Genomic DNA, 19,308 nt, shown 5'->3' with positions numbered 1-19,308 from the left:
AGTTACAGTCAGTGGTTCCATGTCCAAGGGGAAACCAGTAACAAGTGATGTCCCTCAAGGGTCCGTGCTGGGACCATTACTATTTAATATCATAGAATCATAGAATCATTTCGGTTGGAGAAGACCTTTAGGATCATCAAGTCCAACCATTAGCCTAGCACTGCCAAGTCCACCACTAAACCATGTCCCTAAGTACCACATCTACACATCTTGTAAATACCCCCAGGGATGGTGACTCAACCGCTTCCCTGGGCAGCCTGTTCCAAAGTTTGACAACCCTTTTGGTGAAGAAACTTTTCCTAATATCCAATCTAAACCTCCCCTGGCACAGCTTGAGGCCATTTCCTCTTGTTCTATTGCTTGTTACCTGGGAAAAGAAACTGACCCTCACCTCGCTACAGCCTCCTTTCAGGTAGCTGTAGAGAGTGATAAGGTCTCCCCTCAGCCTCCTTTTCTCCAGGCTAAACAGCCCCAGTTCCCTCAGCCGCTCCTCATAAGACTTGCACTCTAGACCCTTCACCAGCTTTGTTGCCCTTCTCTGGACACGTTCCAGCACCTCAATGTCTTTCTTTTAGCGAGAGGCCCAAAACTGAACACAGTACTCGAGGTGCAGCCTCACCAGTGCTGAGTACAGTGGGATGATCTCTTCCCTAGTCCTGCTGGCCACGCTATTTCTGATACAAGCCAAGATGCTATTGGCCTTCTTGGTCACCTGGGCATGCTGCTGTCTCATATTCAGCTGGCTATTGACCAATACCCCCAGGTCCTTTTCCGCCGGGCAGCTCTTCAGCCACATCTTCATCAGTGACATATACAGCGGGATTGAGTGCACCCTCAGCAAGTTTGCAGATGACACCAAGCTGAGTGGTGCAGCTGATAGCTTGAGGGAAGGGATGCCGTCCAGAGGGACCTGAACAGGCTGGAGGAGTGGGCCAATGTGAACCTCATGAAGTTCAACAAGGCCAGGTGCAAATTCCTGCACCTGGGTGGGGCAGTCCCCAGTATCACTACAAACTGGGTGATGAATTGAGACCAGCCCTGCAGTGGAGGACTTGGGGGTACTGGTGGACAAAAAATCAGAGATGAGCTGGCAATGTGCACTTGCGGCCCAGAAAACCAATTGTATCCTGGGCTGCATAAAAAGAAGCATGGCCAGCAGGTCAAGGGAGACGATTCTCCCCCTCTACTCACCCTGGTGAGACCCCACTTGGAGTACTGCATCGAGCTGTGGGGTCCCCAGCACAAGACAGTCATTGGCCTGTTAGAGTGGGTCTAGAGGAGGGCCACAGAAGTGATCACAGGGCTGGAACATCTTTTTTATGAAGAAAGTTTTGTTGCGTTAAAAGGTAAAGAAGTTTGGCAGAAAATAAACAACTCCCTTGTGTTCCAGCTTATCCTCAGATATCAGAGGGGCTGGGGGCGGCTAGGCTTAGATTCTGAGTGATGCCCAATTCAGCACTCTAAGTCCCGTCACATTCAATATATATTGAACTACCATGATTACAGATGCACAAATAGCGTAATATACTTTCAATCTAGTTGTGTTCAACGAACTGTTATGGCCAGACTTAAGAAGTTTGGTCACGTTCAACAAACTATCACGGCTAGATTTTACTGAACAGTACAGTTTATTAATGCAACAGAAGTACAGATTCTTTTGGATTGCTGGTGATAAATACAGTGTCTGCAAAGCACATGCAAGTACCAAGAATACAGTCGACTACAAGCATGCTAAATTATGGAAAAACTCTATAGAGATTTCTAAGTTTCCCGGGGAGGCACTTGGTATAACCAAGGGTTTGAATCTCACCCAACAGGCGTCCCTATGGGGGGGAAGAGAGGTTCAGCCCATCGACTGATCGCAGAAGTCAGCAATGTCCTCCCAACTTGTCTATGATGGTATATTCCCTAGCATTCCTCCTCTCTTAAGCCCTTTTATATTATTTTCCTATTTTTAGGTGGAGCTTGAGTGACTCTAGTCATACATACCTTTATTATAATTGGTATAAAATCTCCCCACTTTACTTTTAAAGATATATGCTAGAGAAAATTCAGAGCGCATGCTCAGTGAGGGGTGGTCACACCTTGGAGGCAGGTAGCCTTTGGGATGGAGGTGTGTTTTGGTATTATAGTGAGATTATAATGAGCAAAGTTTACCCAGAGAACATGATTTAGCATGTCACTACTCCAGAACTGGGCACTTATGATATAAATCAGAAGTAAAACAATGGCATTGACAGAACCCCATTGTTTCACCTCCTTGCTTCAGTGGATTCAATGCAGGGACCTTCCATTCTTGTTCCAATAGTTCCAGTTCCCCATCCTTGTGGTGATATCACAGGGCCTGGCTGCAGTGTCCTCACTCTGCTCCACGCTCCGTGTTGTTTCTCAGAGTCAGCATACCAAGCTCCCCTGGTGTTGCTAACATCTAAGGTTGCAGGTTATGTTGCTTAGGGAATTATTATGGAACAGATTTCTTTATATATCCACCGCATTCCACCCTGGAGGTTTACCTTCCCTTAAGAGGGGGACATATCAATCCAGCAATTTTTCCACAAGGCTGAGTGAGCTGGGATTTTTCAGCCCAGAAAAGAGAAGACTCCAGGGAGACCTTATTGATGCCTTTCAATATATGAGGGGCTTATAAAAAAGGTGGAGAAAGACTTTTTATGAACACTTGTAATGACGGGACAAGGGGCAATGGTTTGAAACTGAAAGAGGGTAGATTTAGATTGGTTATAAGGAAGAAATTATTTACGATGAGGGTGGTAAGACACTGGACCAGGTTGCCCAGACAAGTTGTTGACGCCCCATCATTGCAAGTGTTCAAGGTCAGGTTGGATGGGGCTCTGAGCAACTTAATCTAGTGAAAGATGTCCCTGCCCATGGCAGGAGTTTTGGACTAGATTATCTTTAAAGGTCCCTTCCAACCCAAACCATGCTATGGTTCTGTGATTGTCCGATGGATTGTTTACTCCATACAGAATATCAGCTTGTTCTGAAGGTTCAGAAGACACTGAGTCTCACTTACTATTACATTATATCTTGTGGATAGATTTATACCATGAGAAGTGGGTGTTAAATGATGTTAAGTCAAAATGATAGCTTTACTCACCCTTTTTTCCTTCTTGACACTTACATAAATGACTGTGTAAGATCAAAGATAGTGTAAAGTTGCATGATTTTTTTTTGTTTAACTTGTTAACCTACAGGCACATATAGAGTGTGCCTAGTCTGGACAATGAACCCCCATGTTAGATACCTGAGCTAATTCTAAGAAAGATAGCGTGTCCACATAAATCAGCACTCAGCTATGCTGGGTTTGATCCTAGGTGCAGTATAGCCTCTCATTAGAACTAATTACTCTTGGCACAGCATCATGCTGATGCAGCTGTGCAGCTTCCAGAGCTAGTTCATTTGGCACTTAGCTCAGGGATCACTGCAGTCTTGGGCATAGAAGTGCACTGTCATTTGGTCAAATGAGTGAAGCTTTTGCTCATTAGTTCAAATGGCCATTTCATTTGGGAATTAGATAAATGATTAAATCTTCCAGATGCTTAGTCCAATTACTGTAAATATGATCATGATTTTTGACAACTACCTGATTATTAACAGACAGCCAAGCTACACAGTAATTCCTGCATTGCAGTCAAGCAACTCGGATCAACAATTTCTGAGATGTTGTTTTGGTGGCTTTAATTTTCAGTTGTGTCCCTTAAGAAGGGGCCTTCTCAAAGCAGGTTGTGTGTTCCTATATGGCTAGCATCTGTAGCCCTTTCCACATTTTTCAGCAGCCAGGAAGAACCCATCAATGCTGTTTCAATGTCAGCATTGGCATGGCCATCTCTCACCCCTGTGCAAATGAGGACAGCAGGGCAGGTAATTTAGAGATGACTTTGTAAAACTATCTTAAAACTCAGCTACGTATAAGAGGGAAAGGTGGACAAGGTAGTTGCTTTCAAATCCTGGAAGGCCCTCTTTCCTAGACAGAGCCTACTAAAGTCAATGGGAAGCATTCCAGTGACTACAGATATGAGACTTGATCTTGACCCTGATGATGGATTCCATATAAAGATACATAAACCACTGGCTCTAGATATGTTTAGCATCTCTATTTGTTGATTCAATTTTCATTCATTTTCAATCTTTTCACTGAATTCTGTCTACTGGTTTAGTCAGTGAGCCCTTCATCAGAGGTGTATTTACAAACAGTCCAAGAAGTTTCGCAGGTGTTGCCCTTACAGAGAGAGAATATTTTCAAGCTATTCTTTTCACAGAACAAGCAAGCAAAGTGGAGGGGGGAAATACTTGTCTGGCAGGTTTTAGTCTACAGTTTACAGCTTATTGTTGTATCCTGTTTTACAGCCAAGCAAGTGAGCTCCAATTCTAGCTGTAACAAGGCATTTATGTTCTAAAAAATGGGATTTCAAAAGGATCCTAAAGAAGTTAGATACTATTCCCTTTGGTGTAAGTCAACTAAAACATCATAAATCCCACTGAAGGGTATAAAAATACATCAGGGGAGGTATCGTTGTTTAAGCCCAACCAGCAACAAAGCACCATGAAGCTGCTTGCTCACTCCTCCTGCCTCCGCCCTGGTGGGATGAGGAGGAGAAAATATAAAGAAATGCTCATGGGTCTAGACAAGGACAGGGAGGGATCACTCATCACTTATGGTCACGGGCAAAAACCAGACTCAACTTGGGGAAAAAAAACAAAATCAATTTAATTTACTACAAATCAAATCAAAACAAGGATACTAAGAAGTAAAACAAAACCTTAGAACACCTTCCCCCCAGCCCTGTCTTCTTCCTGGGCTCAACTCCATTCCCGATTTTCTCTACCTCCTCCCCACCCCCGCAGCAGCACAGGGGGATGGGGAATGGGGATTGGGGCCAGTTCATCATACATTGTCTCTGCCGCTCCTTCCTCCTCAGGGGCAGGACTTCTCACACTCTTCCCCTGCTCCAGCATGGGGTCCCTCTCATGGGAGACAGTCCTCCATGAACTTCTCCAGCGTGGGTCCTTCCCATGGGCTGCAGCTCTTTATGAACTGCTCCAGCGTGGGTCCTTTCTGCCAGCTGCAGTTCTTCAGGCACAGACTGCTCCAGTGCGGACTTTCCCATGAAGTCACGGCCATCTTGGGGGGCATCCCCCTGCTCCAGTGTGGCATCCTCCATGGGCTGCAGGTGGGCATCTGCTCCCCCGCTCACCTCCATGGGCTGCAGGGGGACAGCCTGCCGTCTCATTGCGAGCTGCAGGGGCATCCCCTCCTCTGGCGCACCTCCTCCCCCTCCTTCTTCACTGACCTCGGTATCTGCATAGGTGCTCCTCTCACATTTCACTCCCCTCTTCGATGCAGGTTTCCCTTCTTAAATATGTTCTCCCAGAAGCGCTACCACCGTCGCTGATGGGCTTGGCCTTGGCCAGAGACAGGTCCAACTTGGAGCCAGGGAAGCTTCTGGCAGCTTCTCACAGGAGCCACCCCTGTAGCTCCCTTCCCCACTACCAAAACCCCACCACACAAACCCAAAACAGGAGTTAAGAGAAACAAAGTACAAGGGAGGAGATGAAAGTATGTGTTTCAGAGAAAGGATAGTGGGAGAGAAGGAAAGAAATAGAGAGACAGGCATACAAAACTGACTGTGAGGAGGGTTGTAATGCCTCCTCCTTTTTCTTCACAGCTGATGTGTCTTGAGAACCTCCACCTACTGCTTAGCATCTTGTGAGCACCCACGCGTCTGTCAGTGTCTCCTTGCTGGCAGGCTCATTATAGCTAGAGATCCTAGCCTGCAAATTATCAACAAGGATCCAACTAAGAAAACAGGAAAAAAAAGACCTGAAACACAAGGAGTTCTAGAAAAATGGGAGACCTAGCTTTCATAGATCTTGAATGCCAGAGAAGTCTGTCAGCTCATTTAGCCTGACCTTCTGCATAGCAAAGGACATAGAAGAGCATACTACTTCCTGTGCGTTTGAGCCTCAGAACTTGTGTTTAACTAAAGCATATCTACCAGAAAGCCTTGAAAGGAAGGACCCAAGGAACGCAGAACCCCACAGACCATGCAATCATAGAATCATAGAATACCAGGTTTGAAAGGACCTCAAGGATCATTTGGTCCAATCTTTCCTGGCAAAAGCAGTCTAGACAAGATGGCCCAGCAGCCTGTCCAACAAAATCTTAGAAGTGTCCACTGTTAGGAAATCCACCACTTCCCTGAGGAGATTATTCCAAGGGCTGATTGTTCTCATTGTGAAAAATTTTCCTCTTCTGTCCAATCAGAACCTCCCCAGGAGTAACTTGTACCCATTACCCCGTGTCTTTTCCATGTGACTCCTTGTAAAAAGGGAGTCTCCATCTTCTTTGTGGTTACCTTTTAAATACTGAAACATGGTGATAAGGTCTCCCTTAAGCCTTCTTTTCTCAAGGCTGAACAAACCCAGTTCTCTTAGCCTTTCTTCATATGGCAGGCTTCCCAGTCCTTTGATCATCTTTGTGGCCCTTCTCTGGAAACTCTCCAGCCTGTCCACATCTTTTTTGTATAGCGGGGACCAAAACTGAACACAGTATTCCAGGTGTGGCCTGGCAAGCACTGAGTAGAGTGGGATAATGACTTCTTTATCTCTGCTGGTGATGTCCTTCTTGATACAACCCAGCATCCTGTTGGCTTTCTTTGCTGCAGCAGCACACTGTTCACTCATATTGAACTTGTTGTCCACCAGGACCCCCAGGTCCCTTTCCACAGAGCTGCTCCCCGCCGGGTAGATCCCAGCCTGTGCTGGAGTCCTGGATTATGTTTTCCTGGGTACAAGACCTTACATTTGTCTTCGTTGAACTTCATAAAGTTCTTGGTAGCCCACTCTTCCAGCCTATCCATGTCTTCGTGCAGGGTGGCTGAGTTGTGTACCTTTCTTTTTATGGGCAAATACCTCATAGATTTAAGATGAGGAAATGATGGGATCTGAATAGAGCTAAAAAACAAGAACACAGAACAAAGAGTGAGAAGGGCATTTTGTTTGCCAAAGTTGCACTTCTATGTTCTGAACAGATGGCTGACAATGACCTGAGACCTTAGAAAATTGAACTGATGAAAGAAATGTGTTCAGGTTTAATTATATGTAATTGCACAAGGCACAGAAAGGGTAAACTAAGCCACAAGCGTCAGTTTATTGAATGAATAGATGTGGCAGGAGCACATAAAAAATTCACTCGTGTTCAATTTTATGAAGTTTCCATCACAAAACCTTGTACTGACTGAATAAACTGAAACCCACATTTATTTTCTTTTTTTATTCCATAATTAAGCAATTTCAGACATTTGTTCAATGTCTGATCCTCATTCTCCTTTCTTAGAACAACTGGTTTGAGTTTTATGGTGTTTGGTAGAATAGAAAATAAAATGATCATTAGGAAAACTCACTCATGAACTACAGTGACTGACCAGTAGAAATCTCTGGTACCTGTGCATGGTGCTACATGTTTCTGAAAAAATCCTGATCTGGTTCAGTTGGTTACTGTGAATAAATAGTCACATGTGCACATGTATGTTAGATATCTTTTAATTGTCCCCTTTAAAAGTTTAACAAAATAATACCACTGTCGTGTCACATCATGCAAGGGTCATATGTGTGGATGTAGAGAGATTGAAAAGTAAACCATACTTAGGAAAAAAAAAAACCTAAATAATTGCTACTTTTCTACATAACTAGTTACGCTGAACTTCTGAGCAAATGTGATGTTATGCTGGGTCTGGCTGAGATGGAGTTAACTTTCTCCACAGCAGCCCATATGGTGCTGTGTTTTGCATTTGTGACTAAACTGATGTTGATAACACACCAGTGTTTTGGCTATTGCTGAGCAGTGCTTGCACGGCATCAAAGCTTTCTCTATTTCCCACTTCTCTCCCAGTCAGTAGGCTGAGGGTAGCAAAGAAGTTGGAAAGGGACACAGGCAGGACAGTTGACCATTGGCCAAAGGGATACTCCATACCGTACGACACTATGCTCAGCAGTAAAGCTGTGTTAGAAGAAAAAGGAGTGGGAGCAGCATGGTGTGCTCAAAGCCCTGTCCAACCTGACCTTGAACACTTCATTCTCCCAGTCCCTGCCTTGAGATTCAGGGACTCAAGATGTGGGAAGAGCAATTGCCAGTGAAAATTGAGACAAAAAAGTTGTTGAGTACCTCAGCCTTCTCCGTGTCAGTTGTCACCAGATCCTCCATCTCATTTATTAGAGGGTTACAATTTCTTTCATCTTCCTTTTCTGACTAACGTGCCTGTTTTCAGATGTTCATCCATTTCTGTTAATGCACAGATGCCAATCATTTTACCTAGAGATGCTCTTGGTTGGAAAATACACTTAATCTGTAAAATCAAAAATTCATTCCAATGGAAACTGAGAATGAAGAGTCAGAACCAGCAACATAACTCACATGTGAGACATGCTGTCATGCAGCCTCTGCCCACCTGCAAAGGTCTTTTCATTGACATAGTTCAAGTTTTTTCAGTCCATCAGTCTAGCAAATAAGTTTCCTCCCCTTTGGTTTATGGCAGTCATGTTTTGAGGTTGCTTGGGGATGGATCAGTACAGTCCATAGATTCTGTACTGCCTTCTCTATCTTTCAGCATGTCAGCAGGTACAGGCAGAGAAAACGGCCTTATATGAGAAGATTTTTCTGGAATGCTTTTCCTTAGCTATAAGATTAAATATAAAAATATAATATGATTTTATATAAATGATACTCTTATGTCAGAGTGAGCAATTTTCTCCAATAAGTACTAATTTCATTATGAATCTTTCAGGCTGTGATACAGATTTCAGTTTAAAGCCGTGCATAAAGCTAGACTGTGCTGGCACAGAACTTCTACTTGAAATATCTCTATTTGCCAATTCTCTACACTTTCTCTTTTAAAGGAAGAATAATATTCCTTAAAAAAAATTAGAGATGCTTCCATCCAGAAGACCAAGAGCTTGCAAACAAAGAAGCATTCTTGCAGAGGTTTTCAAAATCCTGGATGGAGTTGTACTGAAGGTACCCACGAGCACTATCAACAGTGCCATCAGTTGCCTCAGAATAAGATGAAAAGTCTGCTAAGGGATTCTCATTTTACAGCCTTGTAGACAGACAGCTTTTGAGAAGCAATTCAAGCCTAACTGTGAAGAGATCTAAGGCAGTTCTTCAAAGCAAAAAGTAAAGGAGAATTACACACACACACTCTTGAAAATAGACTTCAACACAACATACAGCTTAAGTACTGGAGAGATTTTACTCTAATTCCTAATTTGCCTGAGTTTATTGACAGAACTGCTGAAGTTATAAGACATAATAACATTCAAATGAAACATCTTTATTTCTTTAATGGCAAGCTTTGGCTCATACAGATTTTCTGTCTTGTAAAGTGCAAAAGGCCAAACAGACTAAATTCATGGTTTATGAAAGTCAGTTCATTCCAGAAATGAAATTATTTTATTGAGCAGAGAACAGAGACTACAACAGCAATAAAATATGCTTTTAATTTTTTCTTTTAGAAAGAGCCAATTTTGCAGAAAAAATCAAAGGTGTCTATTGTATAATAAATATGGTTTGAAAGAATATTCTCAGTGCATTTAATTCAGTCTGATATAACTTTGTGAAAATTTATTGGGCCATGTACAAAAATATTTCCCACTATTTATCAGTATTGTTAGTGATAATGATCACAGAGTGGTGCTTCTACCACAATTTAATAGCCTTGCTGAGTAAGATTTTTATAAGACTGTTTTATTAATTCAACCAAACAAGAAACCACAGCTGTACTGGAACACTAAGACCATAATTGGGCACCTGAGATTTTTCAGAAGAATTAAAAGGGCACTGTGGCTGTATTATTTTATATGTAAGAAAAACAAATTAAATGGGACTCTTGGTTGTCTTTACTTCTGTCTGGTATCCTCCTTTGTGAATGCTATCATTGATACTCCGTTTTCTGGTAACACTTTCATCTGATGTTTTGCCACCATAATATAATTTACAGCCCCAAGTGGTATAATCAAAATATCAGTAGGAAAGTGAAAATTATATTTCTTCATTCCAAAATCATCTGTATATTATTAATCACACTCGCACTCCCTGTTAATAATAAGTATCAATTATATAGTTTGCCAAGGCTGACCTGGAGGAATGTCTGGTAGAGCCTAATGGACATTTGTAAAATTTCTAAAATTTCTAAACATGGTTTGAATCATCCACTATAAATAGAGCACTGCAGTGCTTGCTAAGAATCCATTTCTTTTTCAGCCATAAAATCTCACATAGGTCATAACCACTGCATTATTAGTTCATTGTAAATATCAATTGCCCCTCAAAAAAAAAAAAAGTAAACTTCTTCTGCACCACTTTTTTATCAAAATGCATTATTTCCCTAAAAAAAACTATGGAAACTGGAAAGCTGCAGAAATCAAAAGTTAATGTGATTATTTCAGGGTCTGTTGATGTTTTCTTCTAAAAGCTGGTGAACAGGTTTTTTCAATACTATTGAAATTATTAGTGGAAATAAAAAGTCCTTTTCAAGGATATAATTTATTCTGGTTAAATTTTACAAACCAAACTGATTTGATTTCCATCACATGCTGTAGAAACTTTTCACAATGGCTTCCTTGGAAATACTCTAACTCCCACTCAGGTTAGAAGGAACTGAACGTGCTTATAAATTCTGAAAGGTGGTTGAGCAGTGCATATTTCTAGCAAATATGACTCCTTTCTGCTAAGGAAGTATAAGTGAACTTTTACAACATAAGATGGGTTCCCTTTTGCTTGATGTTTCAGCTGCTACGGAGGTTTCATTTTCATTTGATGTTGGAAATGGACCTGTAGAAATCGTCGTTAGATCTCCCAACCAGCTCAATGATGACCAGTGGCATAGGGTCAATGCTGAGAGGAATGTCAAACAGGCCAGCCTGCAGGTAGACCAGTTACCCCTGGAGGTCCGGAAAGCACCAACAGAAGGACACACGCGACTGGAGTTGTACAGCCAGCTCTATGTTGGTAAGATGCAGAGCAGGTAACCGGGCTTTGCTCTCACATGCTGAACATTCTTTGCGTTCTGTCTTGCCAGCAACAGTTAGTTTAATGTGGGAAGTTGCACTCCTGAAGCACTTGCATGACAGCACGGCGGGGAAGGGGGAGAGAAAAGACAAGCATGTCCATAATTACAGAAATAAGAAGATCAACTAAGAGAAAAATATTCTGTGCTGGCAACTTGTCATTTTTGTCTTTCTCCACCTGTAGCTCCTAGCTTAAAGTGCCTTTAGCAGACAGTAGTGCCAAACTCATTTTTTGCCAAGTGTCCCTTTCACACACATACACTGACCACAGAAGTAAAAAATTCTGCATAGGTCTTGCCAGGACTGCATGTGCCTGCAGTGCCCATCCTAGCCTTGGCAGCACTTTCAGCCTCTTTAGGTTTGATCATTGCCCGCGCTTTTGCATTCACCATTCTCGCTGCAGTCTTTTCCCTTTGGTCCCATGGGCTGTTTGCCTATTCAGTGTAGGAGAGCATTACACAGCGTTACACAAATGCACTCCCTGGAACCAAGTTAGTCCAGCTGCTTTCTGGAGCTGCTGGTCTCCACTACATTTTGGGCAGGCATTCCAGCAGCACTGGTATTTCTCTGACTGTTAGCCCCAGGGCTGTGAAGTGCAGACATGCCAAGTGCCATTAACTGGAATCAGAACTGCATAAAATGTTGAGCAAAGAAGTACTTTCCTACCTCTCTAGATATCTGTTAACAGGAGAAGAGGGAAGGGGAAAGGAAAAAAAGACATTATCTCTTTTTTTTTTCCCATGTTAGTTGGGTTTCAACAGCAGAAATGAATTAAAATTAAGTTGAAAGCCTTTACTGCCTTAATAAACAGCACAGTGTCACTGCAAACTGTGTATAATGTGTCACCAGATGTGCAGTCATTATTTACAAGCTCAGATTCTCCTTTACTGCTGACTATGATCCCCAAAAAAGGCAGTTTCAAAATAAGCTGAAATGTGACGTTTGTTTAAAAGAGGAAGCCTTAACCTTTTGAAAGAAATACCAAGTCTTTTACTGAAAACAGGAAGAGTTGGATTTTTTTCCAGCCTGAGCTCTTGGGGAATTGTTAATGATGATGATTTTTACTGGTAGTTTTGAATTAACTGTAACACCAGCAATGTTTTGAAATACTTATAGTTTTGAATTAACTGTAACACCAGCAATGTTTTGAAATACTTAGTACTTTTATTGCCAAAAACTGAATGTCCAGATCTGCACAAGACTTTCTTTCTTTCTGAATCATCATATCCATTTCATATAACTTGGTGATTAGAGCACACACTTTGAAGAATCCTTATCCAGAGTCAGAGAATTGATTTGAGTTGGAGTGTCCCAAAAAACACCCTGAATATTGGGGCCTGGAAAGTAATACTGAACAAGAATTGTTTCAGTGCCTTCTGTTCCACTTTCTGTAGAATAAATATCTATTCCTTGGGCCAGTGAGAGAGCCTGAGGGATGGTGACTTCATGTCCTAGGGACTGGGACAGTCACCAGGAGGGGAAGGAAGGGAATTAAATGTATTAGGGGGGTTTTCATCACTGTAGTGTATATGAGTTTGCATAGAATGGAACCACACCAGTATGCCCTCTGCCCTGTGCACTTGTCAGAGGCTGAGCATTGCCTCCTCTTACTCCAAATCATCCAGTTACCAGCAGCTGATTTGAAGCAGCCCTCTCTTTGGTTTGTATTTAATTCTCTTTCCCACTCAGGTAAATATCAGCCTCTGTGCTCTGTGGTGATGAGCACTCAGATCTCCTCAGGGACTCTTCAGCACCTGTGGCACTGGAGTAATCAAAGAGATGAGAGGATGAGGAGAAAGGATGACAGCCACTCATTGTTATTTGCTTGCACTTTTTAGGGGGTTTTTGTTTCTAATCCAGCCCCAGATAAGACTTTCCTAGCTGAAATCATGTTTTTCAGCAAGTGTTTACCAGGGGGGAGAAAAGAACCTTTCTTATTGACTGCTAAGAAAAGCCATCTCAATCCAGATTTTCAAATTTAGCTCTTCAGTGTTAGATCCTTCACCCTATACTCAGGCAACTAAACAATATACCCGACGTTGCTTGGAAATTAACATCTACATTTCCTGTTGCAACTGCAAGTGGGGTTTTAAATCTTCTTTCCCCATCGTGGCTTTGAAAAATGTAACACTGCGTAACATATTGTGGCGTTATTATTAGCATCCATCATCACTAATCATATGGAGAGTAAGGCTATACCTTAGCAACCGAGACAAGACCATTTATTCCACTGTAATCTCTAAAAATCTTGAAGTTGAAATAAAATGAAGTCTTACACTGGAGGGCTAGAATCTCTCGTGTCTAATCAGTTTAAAGCAGACACACCTACTATTTATGCTTACTTAAGGTAAGGTATCAAAAGGTTAGATTTCATTGTCATTAGCACAAGGCAATTCCTTGCCTTTACAAAGAAGTTACTTATTTTCAGCTGTTGTCACAAGCTTAACAGAATATTTCATGTAAAGCAACAACAATAAAATCTGTTCAGTGTTGTCTCACAGTTTTACATTCCCTCTCAGGTGCTGCAGGAGGCCAGCGAGGCTTCCTAGGTTGCATTCGTTCATTAAGGATGAACGGGGTGACGCTGGACCTGGAAGAGAGAGCGAAAGTCACACCAGGTGTGAAGCCTGGCTGCTCTGGCCATTGCACAAGCTATGGGATGTACTGCGCAAACGGCGGTAAATGTGTCGAGAAATACAATGGCTACTCCTGTGACTGCTCCAAAACTGCCTATGATGGACCATTTTGCATTAAAGGTAAATGCTTTAGTGCAGGAGGCAGAGTATGGGAGAACTATCTGCCTGAGAAAAAACACAATACAATCAATGCTTCAGCTTTTATTAATTAAACAAATAAATCCTGTTTAATACTTCTTACAAACAAGTCAAGTTATACACCCAGGATTTAGACGTGATGACTTAAAACCACATCTCTCATTAGTACTAGTATATTTTATCTATTTAAATCAAATAACACAACAACAAAATGCATCAGGAATGCCTGTAGTCATAGCAGGTCTGGCAGACTGTATTCTGTAGTCTTGAGCTGTTGAACAATAAATTCCTACTAGTTCAATGTCATGGTGACTTCTTTAGAAAAAACATGGATTTAAACAAAAGCTACCTAGTCTCATTCAGAAACACATTTGGAGATAAATAGGTGTGAGCTTTGGGTTTAATATCCTATAAATTGGGAGGCCAGCATTTGGATTAAAAATTTTATCCATCCATAACCAGATCAAGTAGCTCAAACTGGGTTAGAGATTGAACTTGCTAGGGTAAGGGAAGATACAGAGCTCCCATATCTATGTCAGTCCTCTGGAAATGCCTATATGTTCTGAATTTTCAAAATCAATTATTGTAAGTGACCAATTTACTATGGACACACATGCCTGCATAAGAAAGATAGACAAGGACTGAGGGAAAGAGGGATATTACATCCAAGAAAAAAAAAGTGAGAATAAAGATGCTAATTTATTTCCATGTTTTTTCTTATTTTGACTAGAAATGATTGTGACAAAGTCAGTAGTAATGGGAATATAATTTTCCAAATATTTGCACAGTTTGCAGCCTTTGTGGCCATTCATTTGCTTCCCTTACATTTCTTAGGATATTCTCATCATATTCTTGAAATATTCTTCTCAACACCTCTAAAGGTTTTGTCACATATACCTGAGATGCTATCTCTCAGCAGCTCTCTTTCACTCTGCTTTTATTGGTACACAAAATCATCCAGTCTGTTGCTTTTCCTAATAATTTTTAAAGCTTTCTCAAAATGTACTAATCCAACAGTTTCAACTAAAAAATGTGAAGGCTCTTCTCATCAGTATCTGTGATGTTAAAGAAACCTCTAGCCTCATAAACTGCTCTTCTGCTTTTACGTTACCCACTGTACCTGGAATCCTGCAGGCAGGCTGGATCACCAGTCACCAAATTCCCTTCATGAAGCTGTCTTGGCAGTAGGGGAAAGCTTCTGCCCATTGACATTTTGCTTTCCAACTCCTCCTTAACTTCTCTTTTTTTTTTCTATGTCAAACTTTGAGGATTACATTGCAAATATCCATACCCTGCTCCCTTCCAGCCACACTTAGAGGAAACCAGGTTTATAACAGAAAGAGGCAGTCTTTTTACCTGGTGCTGGTGCTGGTGACTGTATTTTCTCCTCACGTGCTTCAGCCACCTCCGTTTGTATCCACACATATCCACCTTCATTTCATTTTATCACAACAGAACTTTGTCCATTGCTGATGTTGCTCACATATTGGAGCACCCTCTTCTAAAAGCTAAGGGATTGTTTTCATATCACCAGATATTCTGATGAATCTCTAGCATTCTTATTTTATACATTCCAATAAATATGACATATTTGTAGTGCAGCAGAAGTGAAGCAGCTGCTGCTCTAGGTAATGGCTTCCACTGTGCTTGCATGCAGGAATTTCATCAAGTTTCACTATGTAGGGTTTAGGGATTATTCCGTGTGGGGCCCAGACGATAGAACACCAATATGATGATTAAAGTCGTCCCTTTATTGAGCTTAGCCGATCATTTTTATACAATTCTCTAAGTTGTTTAGAAGCTTTGATTGGCTGCTGCATGCAAGCATTTGGTGTCCATGCGCACAAGCATAAGCGGTGATTGGTTACGTCGATACTGTCCACGCGCACAAGCATAAGACAAAGTTAGTTATACTCACTTTGTACACGCGCATAAACACAGGACATAATTGGCTGTGTTAATTAGAGCATGCAAGACTTGTCTTAGTCCAATTGGTCGAGATAAGCCCCTGAATTGACGTTGTTTGTGCCAAATTCCCTTTATCGTGGAATATGCACCTGTGTTTTTCTAATAGGGATCTTTCTTTTTCTGTCTTCTTGTTTATCCTGTTCAAGGCCTTCTAAAGGTGCCTGGAATGCTCTTGCGACCCTGAGCTACTTTTAGGCCCAATAACTAAATTCCATATAATTGAACCCTACACACTATGCTGTGTTGCTTCAAAGACAAATTATAAAACATGTCTATCACATTCAGGACTGTACATACAGTAACTCCTGAGAATATGAGTACAGTGATTTCAGTTAATTTAGCAAATGGTTTGTTGTGAGTTTAAGAATGATAATGCATATTTAGTATTTCTGTTCGCTAGTGCAGTTATGTTAGAGGAAAGCCATTCAGGCTGGAACTGGGTCAGTCTCTTACAGATCGTATGTGCTGACTCAAGAAAAAAAAAAGAATTGCTGCCATGCTATATTCAGTGAATTTCCAAAACTCATCACACCGGCTTTTATTTGTGTTTTTCTGGTTTTTTATGGATAGATAAACCCCAAACCTCTGCCAAAACTAGCTCTAAGTTAAAGTGTTTTATTTTTCCTGGATGTGGAGTTAACAGAATAAAAAATACCATTAGGGGAATAATTGAGCACCTAGCACAGACAAACCCTGGTTTTGGCTGGTCTGTAAGCACTGTCATAGCAACAGCAGTAATATTATGCTATATTACGCCATTGTCCTTATCAGCCTCCCATTCCAGCCAAAGGCCCAGAGCCCTGACAGTGATACTTTGGGCACGCAGTGAAACTTGCTGTAAGCTACTGCTGCTGGGCAGCACTGAGTCATGCAAAGGTACTCACGCTAGCATGAGTACCACACGGTGTTGTGCCATTTAAACATGACATCAGATCTCTGCTTTAAATACCAAAATGATTCCAGGCTAAAAATCTCTCTCTAAATCCTTAAGACCTTAGGTACAAAATGCAAATTACCAATTTTCTATTTGTTAGTGCTGAAAACTGATGTACTCATCTAGAATATCCCCAAGTATGATATAGTGTGTGTGACTTCATGGGGATAAAGTTAGAGAATAAATTAAACACAAAATAGGCTAGGTTTGGGGCATCCTGTGATCAAAATAATTGTAAAACCTCTGTAACAAACAGTGCTGATAATGAGGTCTTTAAAACAGTTCATTTTCAGCCCATTAAGTTTTACATTGTAAATTTAACTTGAATTAAGACTTTTAAATCAAGTAAAGCACTAGAACATCTTGTGCATGTTGTCAAACTCCCTAGACTTGTGAAAGAAGGGGTTCCTACATTTTCTTTCTAATAGCAGCTCCTGGAATCTTGTACCATGTCCTCTTGGTCCATGAGACAAGACTGGGTATATGTTCTAGGTACAAAGGGCAAACATACAGTACTAATGACAGCAAAAAAAATACTGGCAAAACAGCCGGGTATATTTTAGCTAAAAAACTATTTTAAAAATTTATTAAAATTACACATTTGTTGGAAAATAGCAGGGAGACTTTCCCTGCTTTCCCTGTAAAATAAAAATGTTACCTCAATTATATTTTAGTTGATTTGGATGAAAACATCGCAACTCTGGTATTTCAGTGATTCATTAACACTTTGACACTTTTCCCTCTCTAAAAGCACTGACATGTCTGTGAACATGTTTTTAAAGACTATATTCTCTGTTTTCAACCAATTCCATTCTTTATAGCAAGGACATAATTGAATACTGCTCTGTTACTTGTGATTTTCTAACCTGCACCACAGTGTGCAGCTGGATGCCGTGATGTTGGGTGAGTCTAATATGAGGCAAGCAAGAATACTTTCTTTTGTTACCTTCACTGGGAATTCACATCAGCTGCCAAGAAATAACAAGGTTAGTGCTCTGCACGATAAACTAGGACTAGGTTTCGTTATTTTACTCCTGTAAGTAAATCTTCCAGGCCAAGTAGCTCTGTTGTTTTGATAATCAATGGTGCCTGACTTTTTAAGTCATCACATTCAAACCAGTATGAGATATTACCAGAAAAATATGCTATTCAGCAGGAGTGAAAGGTGGCATAATGTAATACCTTCCAATATACCACAGTATTCTCTTCCTGTTGATTTTAATTTGCCCCAGGAAGCTTTTCTTATCCAAAAATTCTATTTCAATATTCAAGCCACTTCCCCATGGTAAACTTTTTGGGGTTAGTTATGTACTGAAACTGCTAGCAGAAGAAGTGATAGGAAAAATCAAACTAAAAAAACATCGTTACTGTAAGGAAATCGCCATAATCATTCATAAGTAATAAACGCATCTCACAATAAAAACAGTCCTGGTGTACTGTGGATTCTTTTGCTGATGAAATCCATCCTTAGAGCCACTGACTGATGACTGACAAGAAATTGCATTGTCTCCAGCCTTATTAGCAGCAGATCATTATGTGATTGATGTGGTAGCGGCCTGGAAATTAGACTGGTTTTTTTACAAGGACAAAAAAAGTGCAAAAATGCAGTCTGACATCTATTTTAACTTTATTTTTGTTTTGTATTTGGGGCATATGCAATTGTCTGTCTTCTCTTTTCATTGCTCAGAGAAATTGTTCTGAGGAATAGCTGCAGTGTTTCTGCAGTCCTACAGATTGCTTTCTGACCTTTCCCTGTCCTTTGCTTAAGCATAAATTCTCTTTTTTTTAACTCCCACAGCTGTCCTAGCATCATAAAAGCATTTCTGAGAAAACAATTAATTTTCATTCCTTTAAAAAACAAACTCTTCCCTTCCTTTAAACAAAAAGAGCAAAGGTCAAATGCTGGAATGGCTATGCAGAGCGTGTGGCATCACTGTGATGTGGGGGATCCCCCAGGGAGAAAACATTCCTCCTTTGGGTATTGAAGTGCTGTGGATCAACAGTAGGAGAAGAAATTGCCCACCACCAAGAGAGTGTGGCCAAAAAAAAATTAAATAGCTGATGCTGTGACTCATGTGCCTTCAGGTGTGCTGGAAGGGTAAATTCAAAGCTTCCAATTTCTATGCACTTACTCAATTTGCATCAAGAAACACCAAGGAGATGAGGACAGTGTATACACTTTTCTCTTTCTTTCAAGTAAAGCTCAGATTCACAGTGTGAATTATTGCAATCCTTATGCCAGTGCCCAAACTGAACTCCTTCAGGTTTGGGTTTATATCTGCATGAACCCTGAAAGCCCTTACAGTAGTATTGTCATGGTCAGATTTCCTTCCTTTCTTGCTCCCTTCTCTTCCTTGAAGAGAAAAAATCAGCTTTTTACTAGGCTGAATGGATGCAAAAAAGACATATGAGATCTGATGCTATGGCACATGGGTGAAGCAGCTCTGTACCCTTCCACAGATGCTTAGACTGACACTTGACCACCTCCAAATTCTGCCCTGGTTATACCCATTCAATTCCCTTTACTTTGCTGGTTGAAAATACATTTCA

The 19,308-nt window shown here is 41.1% G+C and overlaps 1 protein-coding gene across 3 annotated transcripts in view; it reads left to right on the top strand.

Annotated features, from left to right (window-relative positions):
- The window catches only part of CNTNAP2 (contactin associated protein 2), a 1,232,776-nt gene that overhangs the window by 1,114,969 nt on the left and 98,499 nt on the right, over positions 1-19,308 (top strand). For all 3 annotated transcript variants that reach the window (XM_069811947.1, XM_069811956.1, XM_069811963.1), the window contains 2 exons: positions 10,805-11,023; positions 13,602-13,838. In XM_069811947.1, the coding sequence (XP_069668048.1) occupies positions 10,805-11,023; positions 13,602-13,838 (456 nt within the window). The remainder of the gene's footprint in view (positions 1-10,804; positions 11,024-13,601; positions 13,839-19,308) is intronic.

Source organism: Haliaeetus albicilla, chromosome 2 (assembly GCF_947461875.1).
Source record: "Haliaeetus albicilla chromosome 2, bHalAlb1.1, whole genome shotgun sequence".
In the NCBI taxonomy this organism is placed as follows: domain Eukaryota; kingdom Metazoa; phylum Chordata; class Aves; order Accipitriformes; family Accipitridae; genus Haliaeetus; species Haliaeetus albicilla.
Note: the sequence above shows the minus strand (reverse complement) of the source record. Positions and strands in the feature narration are given on the sequence as shown.